At 35.8% G+C, this 25689-nt stretch overlaps 1 protein-coding gene across 4 annotated transcripts in view; it reads right to left on the bottom strand.

Annotated features, from left to right (window-relative positions):
* The window catches only part of LOC127117487 (caffeic acid 3-O-methyltransferase 1), a 28827-nt gene extending 5292 nt beyond the window's left edge, over positions 1-23535 (bottom strand). Inside the window, exons 1-4 of one of the 4 annotated variants that reach the window (XR_007801981.1) lie at positions 22991-23535; positions 22422-22732; positions 22307-22351; positions 22097-22177 (exon numbers count right to left, since the gene is read on the bottom strand). Coding sequence is in view for 3 of the 4 variants with exons in the window: in XM_051047514.1 (XP_050903471.1) it covers positions 21965-22177; positions 22287-22351; positions 22422-22732; positions 22991-23448 (1047 nt within the window). In the remaining variant the exon portion in view is untranslated. Of the gene's footprint in view, positions 1-21964; positions 22178-22286; positions 22352-22421; positions 22733-22990 lie in introns of those variants that run through there. The other 3 variants (XM_051047514.1, XM_051047513.1, XM_051047516.1) reach the window with 3 other exon arrangements.
* Between the last annotated feature and the right edge of the window lie 2154 nt (positions 23536-25689).

The raw sequence follows: 25689 nt of genomic DNA, 5'->3' as shown, positions 1-25689 counted from the left end.
GTCTCTTTCTCTCTGACGCAGGTATATATTACATGTTGGATTTGAATATTTGAGAGATGTAATCAAACAAATTTTAAAATATCTTTAACATTTATGATCGGAATTCAAAATCATACACGGTTAAAAAGATATCTTTTACCTCATTAATATTGGAAGTCCTTAATAATTCAAATGTTTGATAGAAGCTTTAAAAAGCACTGCAGTGAAAACAATTTATTGGATAAGTTGTTTTGGAAATAAGCTGTTTTTGTAATTCTGTTTTTTTTTCTGTTATTCTTGGGCCTGTTTGTGGTTCCAATTTGTACCATATAAATAGACATTGTATGTCATAGTTGAAAGGTTAATGCCATATGATTCAATTCTCTCAATCTTTCTCTATTTCTCTATCTCTCTCTATTCACATTATCATCTTCATCTTTCCCAAACACACTGTTTTTCACCACTCCATTTCTGGTTTTTTCCAACATTTGGTATCAGAGCCTGGTTCTGATCCAATTCCGCTGCAATCATGTCCGTTTCAAACGATAAAATACCTACCAATCTTCCAATCCTTGACTCGAAAAACTACGACAAATAGGCGAAGCAAATGAAGGTTTTGTTCGGCTATCAAGACGTTCTTGAGGTGATCAAAGATGGTGTTACGTCTCTCGTCGAAGGAGCTACGGATGCTCAAAAGGCTACGTTCAAAGAAGAGAAGAAGAAGGATTACAAAGCGATGTTCTTGATCCATTCTTGTGTCGATGGTGACAACTTTGAAAAAGTAGGCGATTGCGATTCCGCAAAGCAAGCGTGGGAGATTCTTGAGAAGGCTTATGCAGGGTGTAACACCCTTCTAAAATACCCCCAATACATAATTAATTCAACCAAACATAAATCAGAGTATATATGCAATTTAAGGGTGTCACACTTGACACTTCACACCATATTCCAATTTAACTCGTCATGCTCATTTATTCATCAAAATAAACATTTTGCATAATTCGCAGCGGATAGAAATTAACAACAACATGCAAAACATGTAACACATTACATGTAAACTTATTCAACAATCATCAATGAAAAACAAGTAAAACATCCCGTCCCGATGTTACATCTACCAGAGCATGACCCACTAAGGAACTACACTAGACTCCAAGGACTAACTTCTACTCAATCACTGCTCGTTACCTGAAAACATAGTTGTAAGGGTGAGTTCCTCAATCGATATAATAAGCATTATAAAATATCATGTAATGCTAAGTAAATTAACACATTTCATCACCCTAATCAGATCACACATTCAGCAACGGCAACATCAACTCATAATCATACTCATACTCATACTCATACTCATACTCATACTCATACTCATACTCAACACAACCACAAAACACACGTATAATATTGGAATACATCCATTCATATTATACGTCATACATACATTATGCGATGAGACTCCATGCATGCGGTACCGACTATTCGTGAACATATAGTTCAACCTCACCGATCAAACCCAGATACGGCTACCAAGCTCACTAGTCCCACTCATTTGAGACCTAGTGACTCACTCACTAATTCCTCACCATGGGAATTAGCTACCACCCCAAGGGCTATGTTATGCACGCTAATCACCTAGCATGCAAACATCAACAACAATCCACCATAATTAACTCACTAATTCCTCACCATGGGAATTAGCTACCACCATAAAGGCCACATTACGCGCGCTAAATCACCTAGCAATGCAAACATCAACAACAACTCACAATGGACATATGCTCACACTCTAAGCCATAAACAGTCCATCCACAATTGCATACATAACATATACATTCACAGCATTATGCATATTTATCACAAAATCATATCATGTCATGCCAAATCATAAATCACAGTATTAGCACACTCTACTAATACCTATACAGCTCAAAACAATGGGAAATTATCCCTACTATATCATACACCAACATAGGCCAATCATCAAATATGTCCACAATAATTAAATATCAAATTTTCACTTTTCCAACAGTGTTAACCGGTTAACGCCCTGGGTTAACCGGTTAACGCAAACAGAACACGCTTCCTGGCACATTTTAACAGTGTTAACCGGTTGACGCCCTGGGTTAACCGGTTAACGCAAGACAAACAGCCATATTTCATAATTCATAACAGTGTTAACCGGTTAACACCCTGGGTTAACCGGTTAACGCAAGACAGAAAGCTGTTCCTGCGCTAACACGAAGCAGAATGCAGAATTCTCCGCATTTTCCGCCGTTGGAGGGCTTCCGGACCTCCGATTCCAATTCCGTAAAAAGCTACACTTTCGGAAAATCAAGACTCATCCAATTATAGATTCAATTACAGCTTTAACATAACTTATTCATCTCAATTTTTCAGCGTTCAACATCCCAATTAGGGTCAAATCAATGGCTTATTACTACCCATTACATGTTAACCCATAATACCCATTAAACGACGATAAACCCCCTTACCTGAGTTAATCCGGCAATCCTAAAGCTTCAAGCTTTTCCCTTCTTCAACCTTTGCTCTCTTGCTCTTCCTCTTTTGCCTTTTCTCCACTTCTCAATCGCTTTTCTGTTTTTCACGTGAAAACCCCTCTTTACCAAATGGAACTCTTTATATATATTCCAACTTATTATTCCAATAATAATAATTCCAAATAATATTCCAATAATAATCCAATTATTTAATTAAATTAATAAATATACTATTAACTTAATTTAAATAATTATCATATTTTATCGGGGTGTTACAACTCTCCCCCACTAAAAGAGTTTTCGTCCTCGAAAACATACCTCAAGGGAATAACTCCGGATAAAACTCCTTCATCTGACTCTCAAGTTCCCAAGTCACATTGCCACCTGCTGGTCCTCCCCAAGCTACCTTTACCAAAGCAATATCTTTACCCCACAACTGCTTCAACTCTCGATCCTCGATCCTCATAGGTGATGTTTCAACAGTCAGGTTATCTCTCACCTGTACATCATCTACTTGGACCACATGCGACGGATCAGGAATGTACCTCCTCAACTGAGACACATGAAAAACCTCATGCAAATTCGCAAGTGACGGCGGTAAAGCGATACGATAGGCTACCTCCCCTATCCTCTCCAAAATCTGATAAGGACCAATAAATCGAGGTGTCAACTTCTTCGACTTCAAAGCTCGACCAACCCCAGTTATCGGAGTAACACGAAGAAACACATGATCTCCCTCTTGAAACTCAAGTGACTTCCTCCTCTTGTCGTGATAACTCTTCTGACGACTCTGAGCAATCCTCATCTTCTCCTGAATCATCTTAATCTTTTCCGTAGTTTGTTGAACAATCTCCGGTCCAACCACAACACTCTCACCGGACTCATACCAACATAAAGGTGTCCGACATCTCCTACCATACAAAGCTTCAAACGGTGCCATACCAATGCTCGAATGAAAACTATTGTTGTAGGTAAACTCAATCAAAGGTAAATAACAATCCCAAGCACCTCCCTTTTCCAAAACACAAGCCCTCAAAAGATCCTCCAGTGACTGAATCGTCCTCTCAGTCTGACCATCAGTCTGCGGATGATATGCAGAACTCAATCTCAGCTTAGTTCCCAAAGCCCTCTGCAAACCTTCCCAGAACTTCGATGTAAATCTAGGATCTCTGTCCGAAACAATACTCGACGGAATACCATGCAAACTTACAATTTTCTCAATATACAACTCAGCTAATCTCTCTAACGGATAATCCATTCTGATCGGAATGAAATGAGCCGATTTTGTCAATCTGTCAACAATCACCCAAATAGCTTCAAAATTCTTAATTGTCCTTGGTAAACCAGAAACAAAATCCATACTAATACTATCCCACTTCCACTCTGGAATAGCCAACGGTTGCATTAGCCCAGACGACTTCTGATGCTCAATCTTTGACTTCTGACAAGTCAAACAAGAATAAACAAAACTCGCAATTTCTCTTTTCATTCCCGGCCACCAAAATAACTTTTTCAAATCATGATACATCTTCGTAGCTCCAGGATGAATACTCAAGCCACTACGATGTCCTTCCTCAAGAATACTCTTCTTAAGCTCGGTAACATCCGGAATACACACCCGATTACCAAATTTCAAAACACCATTCTCATCAACTCTGAATTCACCACCTTGACCTTGATTCACTAGAGTTAACTTATCAACCAAAAGCACATCGGATTTCTGACCTTCTCTAATCTCATCCAGAATACCACTCGTTAACTTCAACATTCCCAATTTAACACTATTGTGAGTACTCTCACACACCAAACTCAAGTCTCTAAACTGCTCAATTAAATCCAATTCCTTAACCATTAACATAGACATATGCAATGATTTCCGACTCAATGCATCAGCCACTACGTTTGCTTTACCCGGATGGTAATTCAAACCAAAGTCATAATCCTTCAGAAACTCTAACCATCTCCTATGTCTCATATTCAGCTCTTTCTGATCAAACAAATACTTTAAACTTTTATGGTCACTGAAAACCTCAAATCTTGAACCGTACAAGTAATGCCTCCATAACTTCAGGACAAACACCACAGCTGCCAACTCTAAATCGTGCGTCGGATAGTTCCTCTCATAAACCTTCAGTTGTCTCGAAGCATAAGCTACAACCTGCTTATTCTGCATCAAAACACCACCCAAACCCAACAATGAAGCATCACAGTAAACCTCAAATGGTTCCGACGGACTCGGTAATATCAGAATAGGAGCAGTAGTTAACCTTCTTTTTAACTCTTGGAAACCTTCTTCACATTTTGAGTCCCAAACAAACGCTTGCCCCTTTCTAGTCAACATCGTCAACGGTAACGCCAACTTAGAAAATCCCTCAATGAATTTCCTATAATAACCTGCAAGTCCAAGAAAACTCCTTATCTCAGAAACTGACTTCGGAGCTTCCCACTTAGATGCCGCTTCTATCTTAGAAGGATCAACAGCAACACCACCTCTTGAAATTACATGACCAAGAAAACTAACCTCTTCTAACCAAAATTCACACTTAGACAGCTTAGCAAATAACTTCTTTTCTCGTAGAACTCCTAAAACCACTCTCAAATGCTCAGCATGCTCTTCTTCCGATTTCGAATACACCAAAATATCGTCAATAAACACCACAACAAACTTGTCTAGGTACGGATGGAAAATCCTATTCATATACTCCATAAATACCCCAGGCGCATTAGTCACACCAAAAGGCATTACAGAATACTCATAATGTCCATACCTTGTTCTGAAAGTAGTCTTCTGAATATCCTCAGTTTTCACACGTATCTGATGATACCCCGATCTCAAATCTATTTTGCTGAACACACTCGCACCAACCAACTGATCCATCAAATCATCAATCCTCGGCAAAGGATACCGATTCTTGATCGTCACTTTATTCAGTTGCCTGTAGTCCACACACAACCTCATAGTACCTTCTTTCTTCTTAACCAATAACACTGGTGCGCCCCACGGTGACACACTCGGACGAATAAATTCCTTATCCAACAGATCTTCCAGCTGACTCTTCAATTCAGTTAACTCAACAGCAGACATACGGTACGGAGCCATCGATATCGGCCTAGTACCAGGTACTAAATCAATCGAGAACTCAACTTCACGCTCTGGCGGTAATTCATTCACTTCTTCAGGAAACACATCAGGAAAATCACACACCACGGCTAGATCGCAAATCACCAGTTTATCTTTAGCCTCCAAAGTCGCTAACAACATAAACAACTCTGCCCCATCTGCTACTGCCTCATTCACCTGCTTTGCTGATAGGAACAAACTCTTTCCTTCCTCAATCTCAGGAAAGATCACAGTCTTATCAAAACAGTTGATATAAACTCGGTTAAACACCAACCAGTTCATACCCAGGATAACATCAATCTGCACTAGTGGAAGACACACGAGGTCCATCCCAAAGTCTCTACCAAAAATACTCAAAGGACAATTTAAACAAACTGAAGTAGTAGTCACTGAACCCTTCGCAGGAGTATCAATCACCATACTCCCATGCATCTCAGATATCTCTAATTTAAGTTTCACAGCACAATCCAAAGATATAAAGGAATGAGTCGCACCTGTGTCAATAATAGCTACAAGAGGAAAGCCATTAATATAACACATACCTCAGATCAAACGATCATCTGCAGAAGTCTCAGAACCCGATAAAGCAAAGACCTTGCCTCCCGACTGGTTCTCTTTCTTCGGCTTAGGACACTGTGGACTGATATGACCCACCTCTCCACAGTTGAAACAAGTCACAGTCTTCAACCGGCACTCTGCAGCCAAGTGACCACCTTTTCCACACTTGAAACACTTCTTCTCAGTACTGGTACACTCATGGATACGATGTCCAGCCTGACCATATCTGTAACACTTAGCAGGGGCACTGGAGTCTCCCCCACTAGGTCTCCTCATCCCACTCTGTCTCTGGAAACTTTTGCCAACTGCATACGGCTTCCCACGATCATTCTGATTCTTGCCTTTCCTATCAACCCTCTGCTGATAGCTCTCCGCTCTGGCCTTGGTATCTTGTTCAAAAATCCTGCAACAGTCAACCAAGTCAGAAAACACTCTAATCCGCTGATACCCAATAGCCTGCTTGATCTCGGGACGTAACCCGTTCTCAAACTTCACACATTTTGAAAATTCCCCAGTAGCCTCATCATAGGGAGTGTAATACTTCGACAGCTCTGTGAACTTAGCAGCATACTCAGTAACAGACCGATTGCCCTGCTTCAATTCTAAGAACTCTATCTCTTTCTTTCCTCTGACATCCTCTGGAAAGTACTTCCTCAGGAATCTTTCTCTGAACACCGCCCAAGTGATCTCAGCACTCCCAACAGTTTCCAACTCAGTGCGGGTAGCAACCCACCAATCATCTGCTTCCTCTGACAGCATATGCGTACCGAACCTGACCTTCTGGTTATCGGCACACTCAGTCACTCGGAAGATCCTCTCGATCTCCTTCAACCACTTCTGAGCGCCATCTGGATCGTATGCTCCCTTGAACATTGGAGGATTGTTCTTCTGGAACTCACTCAGTTGACGAGCAGCTCCCATTCCCACAACATTCGGATTCCCTCCAAGTACTCCAGCTAGCATACCCAGAGCCTCAGCAATCGCAGCATCGTCTCTACCTCTTCCAGCCATCTCTATTCTGAAAGCCCAACAAGCTAAACAATAAGTACTGATAGGGTTACACAACACCTATCCCGTACAGGGAAACAGAATAATTACGACTCGACTCGACCGACTATGCTCTGATACCACTAATGTAACACCCTTCTAAAATACCCCCAATACATAATTAATTCAACCAAACATAAATCAGAGTATATATGCAATTTAAGGGTGTCACACTTGACACTTCACACCATGTTCCAATTTAACTCGTCATGCTCATTTATTCATCAAAATAAACATTTTTCATAATTCGCAGCGGATAGAAATTAACAACAACATGCAAAACATGTAACACATTACATGTAAACTTATTCAACAATCATCAATGAAAAACAAGTAAAACATCCCGTCCCGATGTTACATCTACCAGAGCATGACCCACTAAGGAACTACACTAGACTCCAAGGACTAGCTTCTACTCAATCACTGCTCGTTACCTGAAAACATAGTTGTAAGGGTGAGTTCCTCAATCGATATAATAAGCATTATAAAATATCATGTAATGCTAAGTAAATTAACACATTTCATCACCCTAATCAGATCACACATTCAGCAACGGCAACATCAACTCATAATCATACTCATACTCATACTCATACTCATACTCATACTCATACTCATACTCATACTCATACTCATACTCATACTCATACTCAACATAACCATAAAACACACGTATAATATTGGAATACATCCATTCATATTATACGCCATACATACATTATGCGATGAGACTCCATGCATGCGGTACCGACTATTCGTGAACATATAGTTCAACCTCACCGATCAAACCCAGATACGGCTACCAAGCTCACTAGTCCCACTCATTTGAGACCTAGTGACTCACTCACTAATTCCTCACCATGGGAATTAGCTACCACCCCAAGGGCTATGCTATGCACGCTAATCACCTAGCATGCAAACATCAACAACAATCCACCATAATTCACTCACTAATTCCTCACCATGGGAATTAGCTACCACCATAAAGGCCACATTACGCACGCTAAATCATCTAGCAATGCAAACATCAACAACAACTCACAATGAACATATGCTCACACTCTAAGCCATAAACAGTCCATCCACAATTGCATACATAACATACACATTCACAGCATTATGCATATTTATCACAAAATCATATCATGTTATGCCAAATCATAAATCACAGTATTAGCACACTCTACTAATACCTATACAGCTCAAAACAATGGGAAATTATCCCTACTATATCATACACCAACATAGGCCAATCATCAAATATGTCCACAATAATTAAATATCAAATTTCCACTTTTCCAACAGTGTTAACCGGTTAACGCCCTGGGTTAACCGGTTAACGCAAACAGAACACGCTTCCTGGCACATTTTAACAGTGTTAACCGGTTGACGCCCTGGGTTAACCGGTTAACGCAAGACAAACAGCCATATTTCACAATTCATAACAGTGTTAACCGGTTAACACCCTGGGTTAACCGGTTAACTCAAGACAGAAAGCTGTTCCTGCGCTAACACGAAGCAGAATGCAGAATTCTCCGCATTTTCCGCCGTTGGAGGGCTTCCGGACCTCCGATTCCAATTCCGTAAAAAGCTACACTTTCGGAAAATCAAGACTCATCCAATTATAGATTCAATTACAGCTTTAACATAACTTATTCATCTCAATTTTTCAGCGTTCAACATCCCAATTAGGGTCAAATCAATGGCTTATTACTACCCATTACATGTTAACCCATAATACACATTAAACGACGATAAACCCCCCTTACCTGAGTTAATCCGGCAATCCTAAAGCTTCAAGCTTTTCCCTTCTTCAACCTTTGCTCTCTTGCTCTTCCTCTTTTGCCTTTTCTCCACTTCTCAATCGCTTTTTTGTTTTTCACGTGAAAACCCCTCTTTACCAAATGGAACTCTTTATATATATTCCAACTTATTATTCCAATAATAATAATTCCAAATAATATTCCAATAATAATCCAATTATTTAATTAAATTAATAAATATACTATTAACTTAATTTAAATAATTATCATATTTTATCGGGGTGTTACACAGGGGCTGCCAAAGCCAAAGTGGTGAGGTTACAAACTCACAAGCGACAGTTCGAGTTAATGCAAATGGAGGATAAGGAGTCGATAAACGATTATGTGACGCGTATTACGCGTGTGGTGAATCAAATCAAGTCGTGCGGGGAAACTACGGTAGAGCAGAATGTTGTGTCGAAGATCTTGCGTTCTTTAACGCCAAGATTCGACAACATTGTCGTTGCGCTTGAAGAATCTAAGGATTTATCATCGTTGTCGAAGGAGGAGCTTCAAAGCTCACTAGAAGCTCATGAACAACGAACGGATGAGAGGGGAAACGATAAAGCGAAGTCAGAAATAGCATTGCAAGCGCGACTTCATGAGAAGAGTAAACGATCGGAGAGGAAAGAGCATCCGAGAGGGAAGTCCAATTTCCAGAATTTTGGTGGTAGAGATTCACAAAATTCAAAGGGGAAAAAGGTGAGGGAAGCTCCAAGGAGGGTGATCAAGGAACCCACAAGCCATTCAACAAAAGTAACGTGAAGTGTTACAATTGTCAAAAGCTTGGGCATTTCGCAAAGTATTGCCACGCGAAACGAAGAGAAAATCGCGCGGATGAGGCGAAGTTTGCTAGGGAAGAAGCGAATGACGATAATACGCTTCTTGTGATGATCACGGAAGAGAATTATGGCATGAGAGAAGGGCTGGACAGCAGTGGCAGCAGTGCAGACAATTCTGCAGAAACGCGTTCGGAGAAAAACGCAATGGTAACGGTTCGAGATGGAATTCAAAGTAGCGATGAGTGGTACTTGGATTCTGGTTGTTCGACTCATATGACGGGAAGAAAGGATTGGTTTGTCAAGATCAATCAAGCCACGAAGAATAAAGTGAGATTTATCGATGATACGACGTTATCCGCCGATGGCGTTGGAGATGTCTTGATCGTGAAGAAAGATGGTGGTCGTTCATTGATCAAGGATGTGTTGTACATTCCAGGAATCAAATGTAATCTCTTGAGCATTGGCTAACTACTCGAGAAAGATTACATTAATCGCATGGAAAACAAGGTATTGCGCGTTTTGGACCGAAAGGGAGTTTTGGTACTTAAAGCACCGATGGCTGTCAATCGAACTTTCAAGATAGCATTGAAAGTAATGGAGCATCGATGTTTAGCTACAGCGGCAAGTCGTGAGGAGTGGTTGTGGCATTACCGTCTTGGTCATCTCAATTTTCGAGACCTCGACGCGTTGCATAGACATGGTATGGTGACCGGGCTGCCAAGAATCGTGGTTCCAGCTGAGTTGTATGTTGAATGTGTTCAAGGGAAGCAACACAAGAGTGTTTTCAGCAAGGATACAGGTCATAGGACCAAGCATCTTCTTGAGGTGGTGTATTCGGACGTGTGTGGGCCGATGCAAGTCAATTCGTATGGAGGTAACCGATACTTTGTCACGTTTATTGATGATTTCAGTAGGAAGTTGTGGATTTATCTAATCAAGAGGAAGGATGAGGTGTTTGATATGTTCAAACGATTTAAATCCATGGTTGAGCGACAAAGTAGTCACAAACTCAAAATTCTCAAAACCGATGGAGGAGGAGAATTTACTTCGAGGGAATTTGGGAGTTATTGTGACGATGAGGGTATTGTGCGTGAGGTTGTACCACCCTATACGCCTCAGCAAAATGGTGTTGCCGAGAGAAAAAATCGGACGATTATGAACATGGTGCGTAGCATGTTGAAAGCGAAAAATCTTCCGAAAGAGTTGTGGGGAGAAGCTGTTTCTACAACTGCCTATTTGATAAACAGGTGTCCTACAAAGAAGCTGGACAAGGTTACTCCAGAAGAGGTATGGTGTGGACACAAGCCAAGTTTGAGTCACTTGCGTGTTTTCGGTTCGGTAGCGTTTCGACATATTCCGGGTCAGATTCGAAAGAAATTAGATGACAAGGGTGAAATGATGTTGTTGGTTGGTTATCATCCTACCGAAGGCTACAAGCTGTTTGATATGAGTAACAAGAAGATTGTGATAAGTCGAGATGTGATCGTGGACGAGTTTCGACAGTTTGACAGCAGAAAATCTGCCATATCAATTCAGGAAATCGATTTGCCTCAAGATGAAATCGATTTCATGCAGGAAAATCAGCATTCTGGAGCTGCTGGAACTGGTTCTGGTGAGGTTGAAATCGATTTGCCTCAAGGTGAAATCGATTTCATGCAGGAAAATTTGAATTCTCAGCCTGCTGAAGGTACTGTACAACAACCTTTTGTAACCGAAACAGGTGAATCAAGTAGACGACCAACAAGGCAAAGAGGATTGCCTCAAAGACTCAGTGATTGTGAATTATTCCGAGATAGCGAGATCAACAATGAGGGTGATCTTATTCACTTCGCTCTAATGGCCGAATCCGAACCGGTGAATACGGAGGAGGCATTAAGCGATCCAAAGTGGATGTGTGCGATGAAAGAAGAACTGAATTCGATTGAGAAGAACAGTACTTGGATGTTGGTTGATTTACTGAAAGGTAAAAAGGCGATAGGTGTGAAGTGGGTCTACAAAGTGAAAGCGAATCCGAAAGGCGAGATAATCAAGCATAAAGCTCGATTAGTAGCGAAGGGATTTTTGCAAAAGGAAGGGATAGACTTCGATGAAGTGTTTGCTCCAGTTGCAAGGCATGAAACCATTCGGTTAGTTGTTGCGATGGCAAATAACAACAGCTGGCCGTTGTATCAAATGGACGTCAAATCTGCGTTTTTGAATGGTCCACTTGATGAGGAGGTATATGTGAGACAGCCACCTGGTTTTGTGATCAAAAATCAAGAGGCAAAGGTCTATAAGTTGAGGAAGGCACTTTATGGTTTGAAACAAGCTCCAAGAGCTTGGAACAAACGCATAGATGGATTTCTTAGCGATGTTGGTTTCAAGAAATGCGTATCCGAACATGGAGTTTATGTGAAACCGGATGCAAGTGAGGGAGTAATCATTCTTTGTCTTTATGTGGACGATTTGTTGATTACCGACAACTGTGAAAAGAACATTTCAAAGTTCAAAGGAGAGCTTATGAAGGAATTTGAAATGAGTGATCTTGGTATCATGAAATACTTCTTAGGCATAGAGTTCCAAAGGACAAAATTGGGACTGCTCATGCACCAAAGAAGGTATGCCATGGAAATTCTGAAGAGGTGTGATATGGAGCATTGCAATGCTGCCACAACACCAGCCAAGACACGATTACAGCTGTCCAAGAGTGAAGAAGAACAAGATGTGGATTCTACTCAATACCGGAGATTGATAGGATCATTGCGTTACTTGTGCAATACGCGGCCAGATTTGGCGTTTAGTGTCGGTATTGCGAGTAGATTCATGGAGAGGCCGAAGGTATCACACTTGGCAGCAGTTAAGAGGATCCTTAGATATGTGAAAGGTACTCTTGGTTGTGGAATTTTGTTTCCGGCAAGCGACATGGGCAGAAGTTATGAGTTACTCGGATACACCGATTCCAATTGGTGCGGAGATAAGGATGATCGAAAGTCTACGGCGGGGTATCTCTTTATGTTCGGTAAGGCACCAATCTCTTGGTGTTCGAAAAAGGAACCGGTTGTAGCCCTCTCTTCTTGCGAGGCCGAGTATATAGCAGCGTCGATGTGTGCATGCCAAGCTGTGTGGCTGGTGAATCTATGTAAGGAGTTGGACAGCAGTAGAAATGGGGTTGTTTTGCTACTTGTGGACAACATTTCAGCGATAAACCTTGCTAAGAATCCCATAGCACATGGGAGGAGCAAGCATATTGAAATGCGATTCCACTATTTGAGAGAATTGGTGAGCTCCGGACAGTTGCGTTTAGGGTACTGCAGAAGCGAAGAACAAGTCGCGGACTTGTTAATGAAAGGCGTGACAAGTGATGTGTTCAAGAGACTTGTGAAGAAGTTGAGCATGATAAGTGTGGAGCATTTGAATTAAGGTGGTGTATTGGAAGTCCTTAATAATTCAAATGCTTGATAGAAGCTTTAAAAAGCACTGCAGTGAAAACAGCTTATTGGATAAGTTGTTTTGGAAATAAGTTGTTTTTGCAATTCTGTTTTTTTTCTGTTATTCTTGGGCCTGTTTGTGGTTCCAATTTGTACCCTATAAATAGACATTGTATGTCATAGTTGAAAGGTTAATGCCATATGATTTAATTCTCTCAATCTTTCTCTATTTCTCTATCTCTCTCTATTCACATTATCATCTTCATCTTTCCCAAACACACTATTTTTCACCACTCCATTTCTGGTTTTTTCCAACAATTAAAAGTAGGGATTAATTATTATACACTGCCAGTGTAAAAAAATTTACACTGTCGATTCATTTCTATCATCTGTTTGCATTATTTTATAGGTTTTTAAAATAAAAGTCAAATTTATTTCAATATCCAACGTCTAAGATTAACTAACGATGTAAAATCCTTTTACATTGTTAGTATATTTTAATTGAATCCTTAAAAATATATTTTATTTCGGTTTCACATGAAAAATAATAAATGATGTTTTAAAAACTTGTCATTTTTTCTTTTAGGTTGTAAATTCATTAAAGAAAAAATTATATTAGTTATTGGTTCGATTCTTAACAACAATATTTTTTTATTTTCAAAATTAAAAAATACAGAATTTTTTACTCAAATATCTCACAATTTTATAAAATTTTCCAAAATAACTCAGTTTTCAAACAAATTCTCAATCTACCCTAGTTTCAAAAAAAAAAATCTTAAAGCATAAGCGTCAGATCAATTGACACCTATCCTTAATTTTAAAGAGGGAGCGTCAATTGAATTGGCAACAACACATGGTGTTGCCAATCCAATTGGTTCTCATGTGTATAAAGTGAGAGGAGACGCCAATTGGTCTAGCGCCTCAGTGTAATGTGCAGTTTTTTTTAATAAATAAAGGTGTTGTGTGATTCATTTTTCCACATCTCTTTTTGCCATATTGCAAACATGTTTGGTGTTCGTCGCCGCTATGGAATAGTGATTTATTCGAGAGACAAGCCTCCAATATTGATGCTCTTCTGGAACATCTGTCATTTCGATCAACTAAAGAGGGAGTTGGTTCGTTGGTTAGATGGAAAAATACCAGAAGGGGAAAAATTAGAAGTATTGAGAGACTCGATAGTATATTTGGTTGGGTGCGAGTAAAAACTGATAAGGATGCTAAGAAATGATGTTTGGACCAGATGACATCAATTTGATTAATGTAATCAGTTAGAAATGTTATTTTTAAATATTGTGGTTAAGTATTTTCATCTGTACATGGGCACCAGTCTATATGGCGCCTTGAAGACCTCGAGATTTTGCATTGCATACAAATAGCCATGCAACCTATGTCAAGACCATGCATGCCAACTGCCACGACCTAGGAGGAGTCAGTCCATATGGCGCTAGCATTGAAATTTTGCATGTGCACGCCAAACCAATTGGCGCTAGCTTGCAAACCCATTTCTCCATGCATGCAAACTTTTGCATGTCTCTCATTATAAATAGTCATTCAATAATCACTTCTTCATCACCAACAATCACTTCTACATTTGCAACAACCACTATTTCATCTACAATAACCACTGTTTCATCTGCAACACTACGACAAGATATCTCTGATCACTATGGGTGAATCGCATAGAGGCATAGTTGCAAACATAGCAACTTATGTAAGCGTTTACTTCTTGTATTATTTTTCTAACACAATTTTTTATAAAGTAACTTATTTTGTTGTTTATTTTTTAGGATGTTTCTAGGTTTCGAACTCGTGTCCACGAATTTGTTCACATGGACGCGATGATTCAACCTTATGTCGAACTCGTCGGTTTTAAACATGTAAGCAAAATAATGTCTTGGTTGGTTGATACTAAATTTATTCTTGCATTATGTGAAATATGGCGTCCTGAGACACACGCATTCTGGTTTCCAACCGGTGAATGTACCGTGACGTTAGAAGATGTCTAGATGTTATTGGGACTGCCTATCGAAGGTAAGACGGTAAATGGTAAAACCAACTATGCGAGTTCAATTTGCATGGACCTCTTGGATGCTGACTTGTTAGATGATAACTCGAGAGGTCAAGGTATACTCCTTTCACGCCTTAAGGCATATTACAACAACTTACAGTTAGATGAAAATTCTACCAAAGACGCTCGAATAATAAAAACTAGGTGTTATATTATGCTTTTAATTGGTTTATTTTTATTTCCCGAATGTAGTGGTTCTAGTATGCATGTTACGTATTTACCTTTACTAAGACATGTAGATAGAATAAGAAGTTACAGTTATGGGCCCGCTTGTTTGGCTTATCTTTATAGCTCTTTGTGTAAAAATACACACAAAGACATATATAAATTTTCTGGATGTGCTGTTTTGTTCCAAACATGGGGTTGGTCCAGACTACCGTCCCTAGTGCCTGTCAATAACAACCCGTTCACATTCCCGTATGCACAAAAGTAAGTTCTTAAAAATGGACTATATTTACTTACTTTACCGATTATTATCTCTAAATAATATTTTTACTTTTATGGTGCAGATGGTCGATACGTGGTATGAGTTATAAGAGATGTCCTAGATATTGTATTACCCAGTATCGCAATCTCTTGGATCACCTTCGACCGACAGATGTATTGTCATTAACCTAATTAATTCGTATTAATTTTATAATTTCTTCTAACAAATTTATAATCTAATATATACAAGACGCAACCGTTTGGATCATGACCATGAAATCAACGAACAAGAGGCAGCCGTTTGGACTGCATGCACACCGATCATAAGATTCACCACTATGGAGATGCACAATAGTGTTCGTGTTAAATTGTAGTTCGGTATGCTTCAACACATCCCAGATCCCTTTCCAGACCAAGAGATTGGTTGCTAGAAATGAAACAAATGTTATGCAGGTTGAAAACTATGTTGTTGTGCAGAAGAAACTGTGTTTTGTGCAGGGACCAATCGATTGGTTCTGGATTCCTTTCCAGACCAATCGATTGAATGGAGTTTCTGAGTCATGGAGAAGTGAAAATGTTTGGGACCAATCGATTGGTCCTTAGTAATAATTGATTGTATGGTTTTTCTATTTTGAAGAAAATGAAATTTTTGCAGGGACAATCGATTGATAGTGGAGACCAATCGATTGCATGAATTTACTGACTTTGAAATTGGAAATTCGTTCAGCTGTCAATCGATTGACACACAACATCAGTCAATTGATCATTTGCATTCTTTGAAAAACAGAAATGTGAGATAGACCAATCGATTAGGCCTCCCTAACCAATCATTGGCTCATGCCTAAACCTTCAAATTTCATTTCTTTGACGTTCCTAAATGTATTGCATCAACTATTAATTATTTGTCATGTTATACTTGTATTGAATCAATATTAAATGCGAGAATTACATGTTGATTCAAGTGAGTTAACCTAGTGATCATTTTAGGCTATAAGTTAGACTCACAACTTAGATAACGTTAGAAAGTGACATTTGTTTGTACGTTGTCTATGTGAAGGTCGTGAATGAATGATTGATATACTTGAGAGTGAGACACTTTGTATGGAATATGTGTTGCGGTTGTATGATGTTGGTGAATGAAGTCACCAGTGATTGATGAATCTAGTTATGCTTTATGGAACTAATCACGTATTCATAATATTTTATCCTTGATGGTGTACATCCCTATTTGAGATGCTTAGATGAGTAAGCAATGGGATGTGACTCCAATGATTCGTGCCTCAATTGGGTTTGAGCCCCAACCATGGTGGACACCGAAGTGGGTTAGAGGCCTATACGGTGAAAGATTCCCTAAGTGGGTTAGAGTCCCATACGGGTGACGGTCGCTTGGATTGAGTGTGGAACTCATAGAGGACCTGATATCCACCGCGAAAGTAGAATCATACGAGCATGCATGAATTGAGCTTTCCCTAAACGTAGGTCCACTCAGGGATTGATGTTTCATGAATCTGAATAGTGACTTATTTGAGTTTTGAGAACTCAGGAGCATGTTGTCATACATTGCGAGACTTTTCCCCATCGCTTAAGTCTTCCTCCCTTTGTCGACTTAAGTTGGATATTGATTAGAAAACCCTGTAGAGCCGAGTGGACCCATAAGATAGGGAATCCACTGGGATTATTATCTCGCCCCATGTTGTTGATTATTTTTAAGGTAGTTCCGAGCAGGCGAAGGGTAAGGACAAGATAGAGTGATGTTTTGCTTACCTGATGTTTTGGATGGCTTCTCCGCTGTGTAGATATTTTTTGAGATCATTCTACAATGATCTAGTTCCTAGTTTTATTTTGGGCACCTTTGTGTATATTTAGTGTCATGTAGTGTTTTCTTTTGGGCATGTAATATGTACACTGTTGCCGCTAGACGCTTATGTATTTCAGTACCAGTATTACACTATGTATAATATGTATTCTAGACATATATTATATGTGGGTGTTACATGACAAGTTACAAATTTGCAATAGAAATTGAATCGATATTGAGCAACAATTAACTTACTATTATTGATTATAAAATCAATTATAATGAAATTAATTCATATTACCGTAAATCCTTTTTAATTTGGTTGATTTTATTTATTATGTTAGATCAAATTCATTCTAGAGTGTTTTTAGTATGTGTGATATTTTCATACTTTTTTTATCTTTTTTTTTATATGCTTTTATTAAAAGTTTATAACTTTGGACTCATGTTGAATTTAAAAATAATTTAAAAATTCAATTTTTTTAAAAGCCTAACAAATACTATTATTACTTTTTCTGAGTCTCTTTTAACTTTAACGGAAAGAAAAAATTTACCTACAATTTCTTAAGTGTGTTTTTTATTATTTTTTTAATAAAAATGTTACGTGTACATTTAAAGAGTAAAAATAAGAGAAAATTATATTTGTGTAAGATAAACTTATACATTTATCATATTTTTATTTAAAAAATAATAAAAATCACACCTAAAAAATTGTATATAAATTTTCTCCTTAACATAAACCCTGAGTTTAAATTTTTTCTAAAATGCATCAATGGTTAAATATTCTGAATTTTTTTTATCATCAATTATAATTCTCTGCAACCTCTGTGCTCAAAGATTTATAAAAATAAATTTTAAAATTAATAATTTCACATTCGAAGCAAAGTTGACACATATAAAACAAATTTAAATTGTTATTTTCAAAATTATTAATTTATGACTATCAATAATTTATTTATTATTAAAATATTATAAATAATGTATAATATATTTTAGAAGTGTTTGCTAAACGATTAAGAATACAATTAAAATAAAATTATATTATACAATCATACTTATATCTAATCCTTCAAAATAAACCATGTCCATTTATAGATATTTTGGTCAAATTTTTTTTATGATTTTTAATTTTATAAATTTAGTAATATCATATTTTTGTTATATATTTTTAATCAACATGCTATAGTAAAATATTACTATTATTTTTGAAATATTATATCTTTTTTAATATTCAATGCAATATAGTCAATTACATACATTATCATATATATAATTTCTTTTTTGAAATTGGTTGAATATAAAGATTTAAAATATGCATATTTTATCATAAAAAAGTATATAAAAAACTTTCAAAAATAAATCATCAAACCAGGTTATCCACAGTCAAGACAACCCCATAACAGTTAGTTGTAGTTTGCACTTACACACGAATTACAACGGTGTTTCAAAACCTCATCCTACATGTCAACCTTTTATTGGTTGAATGAGCTGCCCAGTCCAATCACACATTGACATATAACTATTACTAACGACGCCGTTTCCAGTTTACAAAAAATCACAAAAACATAATAAAATAAAATAAAACAACACTTTCGTTGAAATAAAAAAAACTCTCCGTTCACCTCTTCATCGTTGTTCGGTCTCTCTTTCTTTCAGAATTCTTCTTCTTTTTCTTCATCTAATTAATCTCAAAGAAGTGAATTAGAGAAAGAAAGGTAGAATCCTTTGGGTTTTTTTAGAGTTTTAGAGAATCGATGAGATTTAATTTGAATTAATAATTGTTTTTTTTATGTAGATGGGATTAGGAAAAAATATGTTGGTCTTTATTTTGATAGTGGCGTTGTTGAAAGTAGTGAAATGTGGAAAGGTCATGTTCGATATCCAACAACATCATTTTAGCGTTTTTTTATATGACGTTTTTTAGATGTTAGTTAGAAAAAAAAACCGTGGTGAAATATATATTTTTTAAATATATATATTTTTATTTTACATAAATCTCATTATAACTTGTATTTTTATGAATCAAAACAGATATATAGAAACACAACAACATAACATATGAGAATTTAAACCAAAATGACAACTATGATGATCATTACCATAACGAATAACATGACATCATATGTATCAACGTCTTCATATGAAGAGGCACATGTGTTCCGAAAGAAGGGATCTCAGGAATATCAAACTTTAAATCTTGATTTTTATCACTATGAAGAATGTGTTTTTCTTGGAGAATAATCGACCATCTTTTATCAGAAATGTGAGTGACATAAAATACTTATTTTACTTGGGATGCCATGACGAATGGTTCCTTCGTATAAACTCCACTATTTTGCATTTTAATATAATCATCCTTTGATTTTGTATAAAAGAATAATTTACTAATGTTGTATGAAGTCTGTTACTATATTAAATTTAGGCATGTATTACACTCATTTAATTGTCTCAGATACACTTCCATCATTAGAAATTCTTTTATTAAACCAATTTATAAAACTCTTGTTATACTTTTTGAGTAATCACTTGTCACTCATTTGGGGAAACTTTTCCTTTATAAGTATTTTATTAGAAGATGGGTAAGGTTGAACTTCATCAAAATTATGAAATATATACAAATATTCTTGAAAAACTACATCTCTAGCCATTGACTTAACATTTAAATCCTGAGTACCTCTGCCTTCATATTTTCCATCATGACGAGTCTTTGGAATTTCTATAGATTCTCCTTTTAATAAATACTAGTTTGAACATAACTCAACAGCTTCTTCTATGATGTATCATTCAATGATTGAAGCTTTTGGACAATTATGATTTTTCGTATACCCTTTAAAGATCTACATGTATCTATCTATTGAATATATCCATCTTAAATAAATGGGACCACAAAATTTGATTTCCATAACTAGATGAATAATTAAGTGAACTATAATGTCAAAAAAATACTTATAGTTACCCTTATATTTTTTTTGTTAAGATGCAACAGATAGTCATTGGTGGAAGTTATTGCATCAATACATGACAATCATTAGATTATAAGCTATTTAACTTGATATATTTCATTAATACAAGTTTTTTGCTATTTGATGAGTATCATTGGAAACTTTGTAACCATCCAAACACTCACAAAAACATTTTTTTCTTTTCTAGATAGAGTGTGACATGTGTCGCATCTCGAAAAATATGATCTCACGAGAATTCGTGCGCTAGCATAAATGATTGAACATATTTTCCACCAAAATTTATTTATTCCAAATAAGAAAATGGAAAATATCGATAGAACCCTTAAAATAAAGAGAAAATGGTCGTCGCAACCAAATTAGAGTTCAGAAGTCGATTATGCAAGGGGAATGTATTAACATCCCTCTTGTTCGTTGTACTAAATGAGAACTTTTTAGTTATATTTTTGATTGAATGTTAGATTATTTCAATTGTTTTCTTCATGTGATAAAAGATTGAAGAGGAAAAGAAAAATGGGTCGCAAAAAGGTTTTTATTAGGGTGCTTGACGAGATTGCGGGTCTCTCTCCTACGTATTACAATGAGAAATTTAAAACTACATAGTTCTGCATAAAAAACTACGTCTTGGTTGGTTTGTTTTATCGAATAAGTGTTTAGATCATGCTCGAGCGGTTAAACGTTGGCTTGTAAGTTCACGGAAGAGGCTTAAGCGCTTATTTGTATCGTGGTAGAACGGACTAAACGATATTCATTTTTAAAAGATTTTTGATTGCACGGGGGTTAGAAAATAAGTTTGATATGTTGAGTAAGTTTTAGGGTTTGAAGATTAGTATTTGTGACTTGCAATCTATTACGGCTGAGTCTAATACTCAGGACTATGATTTAGGAGTTTACCCTAATTCATCCATACAAAATCCAACTTATAAAATGAAAGGTGTCACTCTATATAAACTATTTCAATACTCTATCTCCAACCAATGAAGAACCAATGAAGGACTTGAAATCTTTCTAATGCATCCCTTCACACCCAACACTTTTTTAAACTTGGTACGTAAATTTAAACGGCGAGAGACCCATGGTTCGATCAATAGACTATGATACCATAAAAGAGGAAGGGTATAAACTCTTTTAATATTATATCTTCGACTTGAAATCTTCACAATAATAACTAAACTAATTATACAGAATAATTTCTTAACAAAGTAAAAAAAAAAAAAAAACTTACTCTACCCAACTCAACCAACAAAATTCATAACCAATGTTTGTAAAGACAAACTTGCGAAAATAAAATTACACTCTACAAATATAATATGCTTAGTTGAATGGAAGTAGAGCTCAATAAATACTAGAAATTTTATTTTTAGACAAAAAGTCAATACAAATAATTTATTAATTGATATAAGATACAAATGTCAGAAAATAATAGTGTTAAGCATTCTTAAAAAATTCCATAACATGCATATTGAAAGCACGACATGCAATTTGGAAACTTTGAAATCCAGCTCCCTTAGCCAAAACCTCAAATTCTTTCTGTGTTCTCTCTTTTCCACCTGAACTATGACATAACATCATAACATCCATTTGAAGGACATGTTTTGAGGCCAAACTTGAATTTGGAACTACTGGAACTATGGATTCAAATACTATCACCTTCCCAGTGACAGGAAGTGAATCATAACAATTCTTCAATATTTTCAAGCATTGCTCATCATTCCAATCATGACATAACCACTGCATTCAAAATATATTTTCAATTTTTTGTTCTCAAAATATATATTATATCTTGGAAACATGATGGAAAACAAAGTAATGAACTTCAAATCAATAACATCATTATCACCTTCATGAAAATGGCATCACCTTTTGGAACACTCACAAACATGTCTCCACCAACATGTTCCACACCTACAAGCATTATTCAATTTAAATTACTAAACTGTTATTGCTCACATTTGTTAGTAAATAAAAAATGCACCTGGATAAGATGGAGCTTCCTTAATGACATGTGGCAAGTCAAAGTTAATGGCTTTAATGTTGGGATATTTAGAGACAATCATGTTAGTAACAGTTCCAATGCCACCACCAACATCAACAAATGAACTAACACCCTCGAAACCTGAATATGTCTCAAGAATTTTCTTCATTATGATATTAGAGGAATCAGACATGCCCTTATTGAAAAGGCTGTTAAACCTTGGATTTGTGCCATTAAACTCGAAAACAGTCATTCCAAAAGCATTGTTAAATGGAAGACCACCCTCTTTAATGGAATCTGTTACGTGGTACCTATAATTACAAAATATAATCATATGAAAAATTTATATCTCATATCAAATACTATTTTGTGGTACCTATTATTACAAAAATATGTCATATTTCATGAGATATATTACAAGTCACTTTAAAATGTAATTTCCATAATTTTAAAAAAACTAAATGTTCAAACTTCTAACATAATTTTTTTATATATATTTATGAAATGTTACTAAAAAATAATAAAAAATTAACTTGTGTTAGGAAATGAAACATGAAAGTAGTACATACCACACATCTTTGAGAACTTTGTCGTGTAGCATGAGAAAGAAAGAAATCATGGAGGCACCATCTTCATCTTCATTATTATTTTCGACAAAGTATTTAGCTAAAGGGTGAACACCATACAATCTTTCTTCATTACAATCTCCATCAACTTGTTCAATGGAACATGTCAGAATTTTGTAGCTAGACAAAAGACGCAACAATCTATCCAACATAGAAGGTGCATCTGGATTTTTTATACCAGAAATTTGAGAAGCAATTTGAGAAGATGAAAGGTATGCATTAGGACCAGATTTGGCTATAATTTCAATGATGCCAAGTTCCAAAGCTGTTTTTAGAACCATTGGAACAGAAGAAGCACATGCTAGTTCCATAGCAAAAAGGAAAGCTTCTTCATCTGATACTTTCTCCATTTTCTCAATATCATATAATATTATGATGATGTGCTTTCCTTTTGCTTCCATATATATAAATGATAGTGAGGTTCATCTTTCAAAATTTAGACGTATAAAATTAAACACCATGATAAATAATCTGACGGTGCCGAGTTAGAGAAGTTAACGATTTTTTATAAAACATTATGATCCATAAACACCACTTCATACAGGTGCATATCCCAATAGTATCATGCATGTGTCTCTTTCTCTCCCAAACACCACTTCATATTAGGTATACATGTGTCTTTTTTTCTCTGACGCATGTATATATTACATGTTGGATTGAATATTTGAGAGAAGTAATAAAACAAATTTTGTAAACCTAAGATATTTTATCTTGGTTTCACATGAAAGATAATACAGTATTATAAAAATTTGTCACTTTTTCTTTTACTTGTAAATTGATTGACGAAAAAATTATATTAATTATTAGTTTGATTCTTATTTTCGTATTTTTAAAACTAAAAAATACACGCTACATATTTCTTCGTTTCAATTATTATTTAAGAAAAAAAGTAAATTTTTAAAATAAGGATAAGGATAAAATATATTTTTTTTCAATTATAATTTACTTTAAATTTTAATTTGACCTGTATTTTTTATATACAAATTTTGTGATAAAATAAGAATATTTTATTTTATAATAGAACATAATCAAATATACATAGAATATCAAATTACATTGTTTATAAAATCACATTGGTTGTGCTTATCAAGAACCATTTTGATTCTTCTTTGCGTAAATAAATGTTATTATTTAAAGGTTACCTGCAAATAGTAAAAGGGGAGAAAGTTTATTAATTAGTGTGTTTGCAAAGGATTCGAACCCTCATACCTACGTATTCTCATAGTGCAATGAGAAAATCAGAGCTTCTTAGTTCATGGTAGAGAATACATATTTGTTGGTTAATTTTAGGAACAATTATAATCCTATCTTAGAAGTGTGTAGACGTTAGCTGATTCTGACCATCGTCCGGGTGCTCTAAGTTTTTAGTCTAATTACTAAGGAACGAATTATGACAGTTCTTTTATGAAAAGAAAGAAAATTATTTTGAAAAATATTTGTGTGATAAAAGAAAAAGAAAAAGCTGATTGAATTGAAATAAAAAATAAAGACTTGTTTGAATGAAAAAAGAATTACTTGAAGCTAAAGAAATTGGGGAATGAGAAAAGTGTTGTTTGGATGTTGAAAATATTGTTTGGACCAAAGATTGTGTTGTTGGATTCACAGGTAGGTGTATCTGAACCAAAGAGTGTGTGGCGTTATCCAATAGATGGTGTGGCCTATGCAGAGTTGTAGGGTTTTGCCTAGATCCGGGAGATCAAGACCTACAAGAAAGGGGGTTGCCAGAGCATGAAGCTCCACATGATAATGTATTAAGGTTGTCGAACTCCTACGAATTAATTGCTTGATTTAACAAACAATCGCTTAGATTTATCCATGGTTTGTTTACTCTTATACCGAAAATCCCGTTTGTTATAAAAAAAGATTTGTTTTAGTTATATTCTTTTTTTAAAATATATTTGTTATGTAAGAAATTCGATGATATATATATATATATATATAAATATATATATATATATATATATATATATATATATATATATATATATATATATATATATATATATATATATATATATATATATATATATAAAAGATAATTTCTCTGGTATCTATATAATTTATTTCTATGTTATTTATAAAAAAAATTAATTTACCTCCTAAAGGTGACACACAAGTAATCTATTTTCTCTATATTTTTATCTATGCATGAATCGTATGTTTGCAATAAAAGGGAGATAATTTTCTCAATTTCAATCGATTTGGCGGATTGTGTCGATTTTTTTGAGTAATATATCGAGAAATTCCTCTAAATTCCTTATTAACACTCTTTTTATCACAACTAGTACATTCTAAAATACCAGTTATTCAGATATCTTTACCCTTAGCCATGAACCTCCTTTGGTTTTTTTTATTCACTTAACTCTTCGATTTTAAGATTTGAAGGGAAGAAGAAACAAGGAACGAAAAAAAATATAAGTTGATAATTCAAAATCAAATTCTGAAATATTTTGTTCCAATTAATTTTATATAGTAGAGTAATAATTCACTACTACAATGCTTTCGAAATAGATTTCGAATCACATTATAGTATTTCAGTTTTTATTAAAATATTATGTATGATATTACTGTCCCTAGCTACCCTAACAAGACAATTTATGGTCTGACTATTAATAATAATTATTAATAGCAATGGAATCAAA

This window comes from Lathyrus oleraceus, chromosome 2, assembly GCF_024323335.1.
Source record: "Lathyrus oleraceus cultivar Zhongwan6 chromosome 2, CAAS_Psat_ZW6_1.0, whole genome shotgun sequence".
NCBI lineage: Eukaryota > Viridiplantae > Streptophyta > Magnoliopsida > Fabales > Fabaceae > Lathyrus > Lathyrus oleraceus.
Note: the sequence above shows the minus strand (reverse complement) of the source record. Positions and strands in the feature narration are given on the sequence as shown.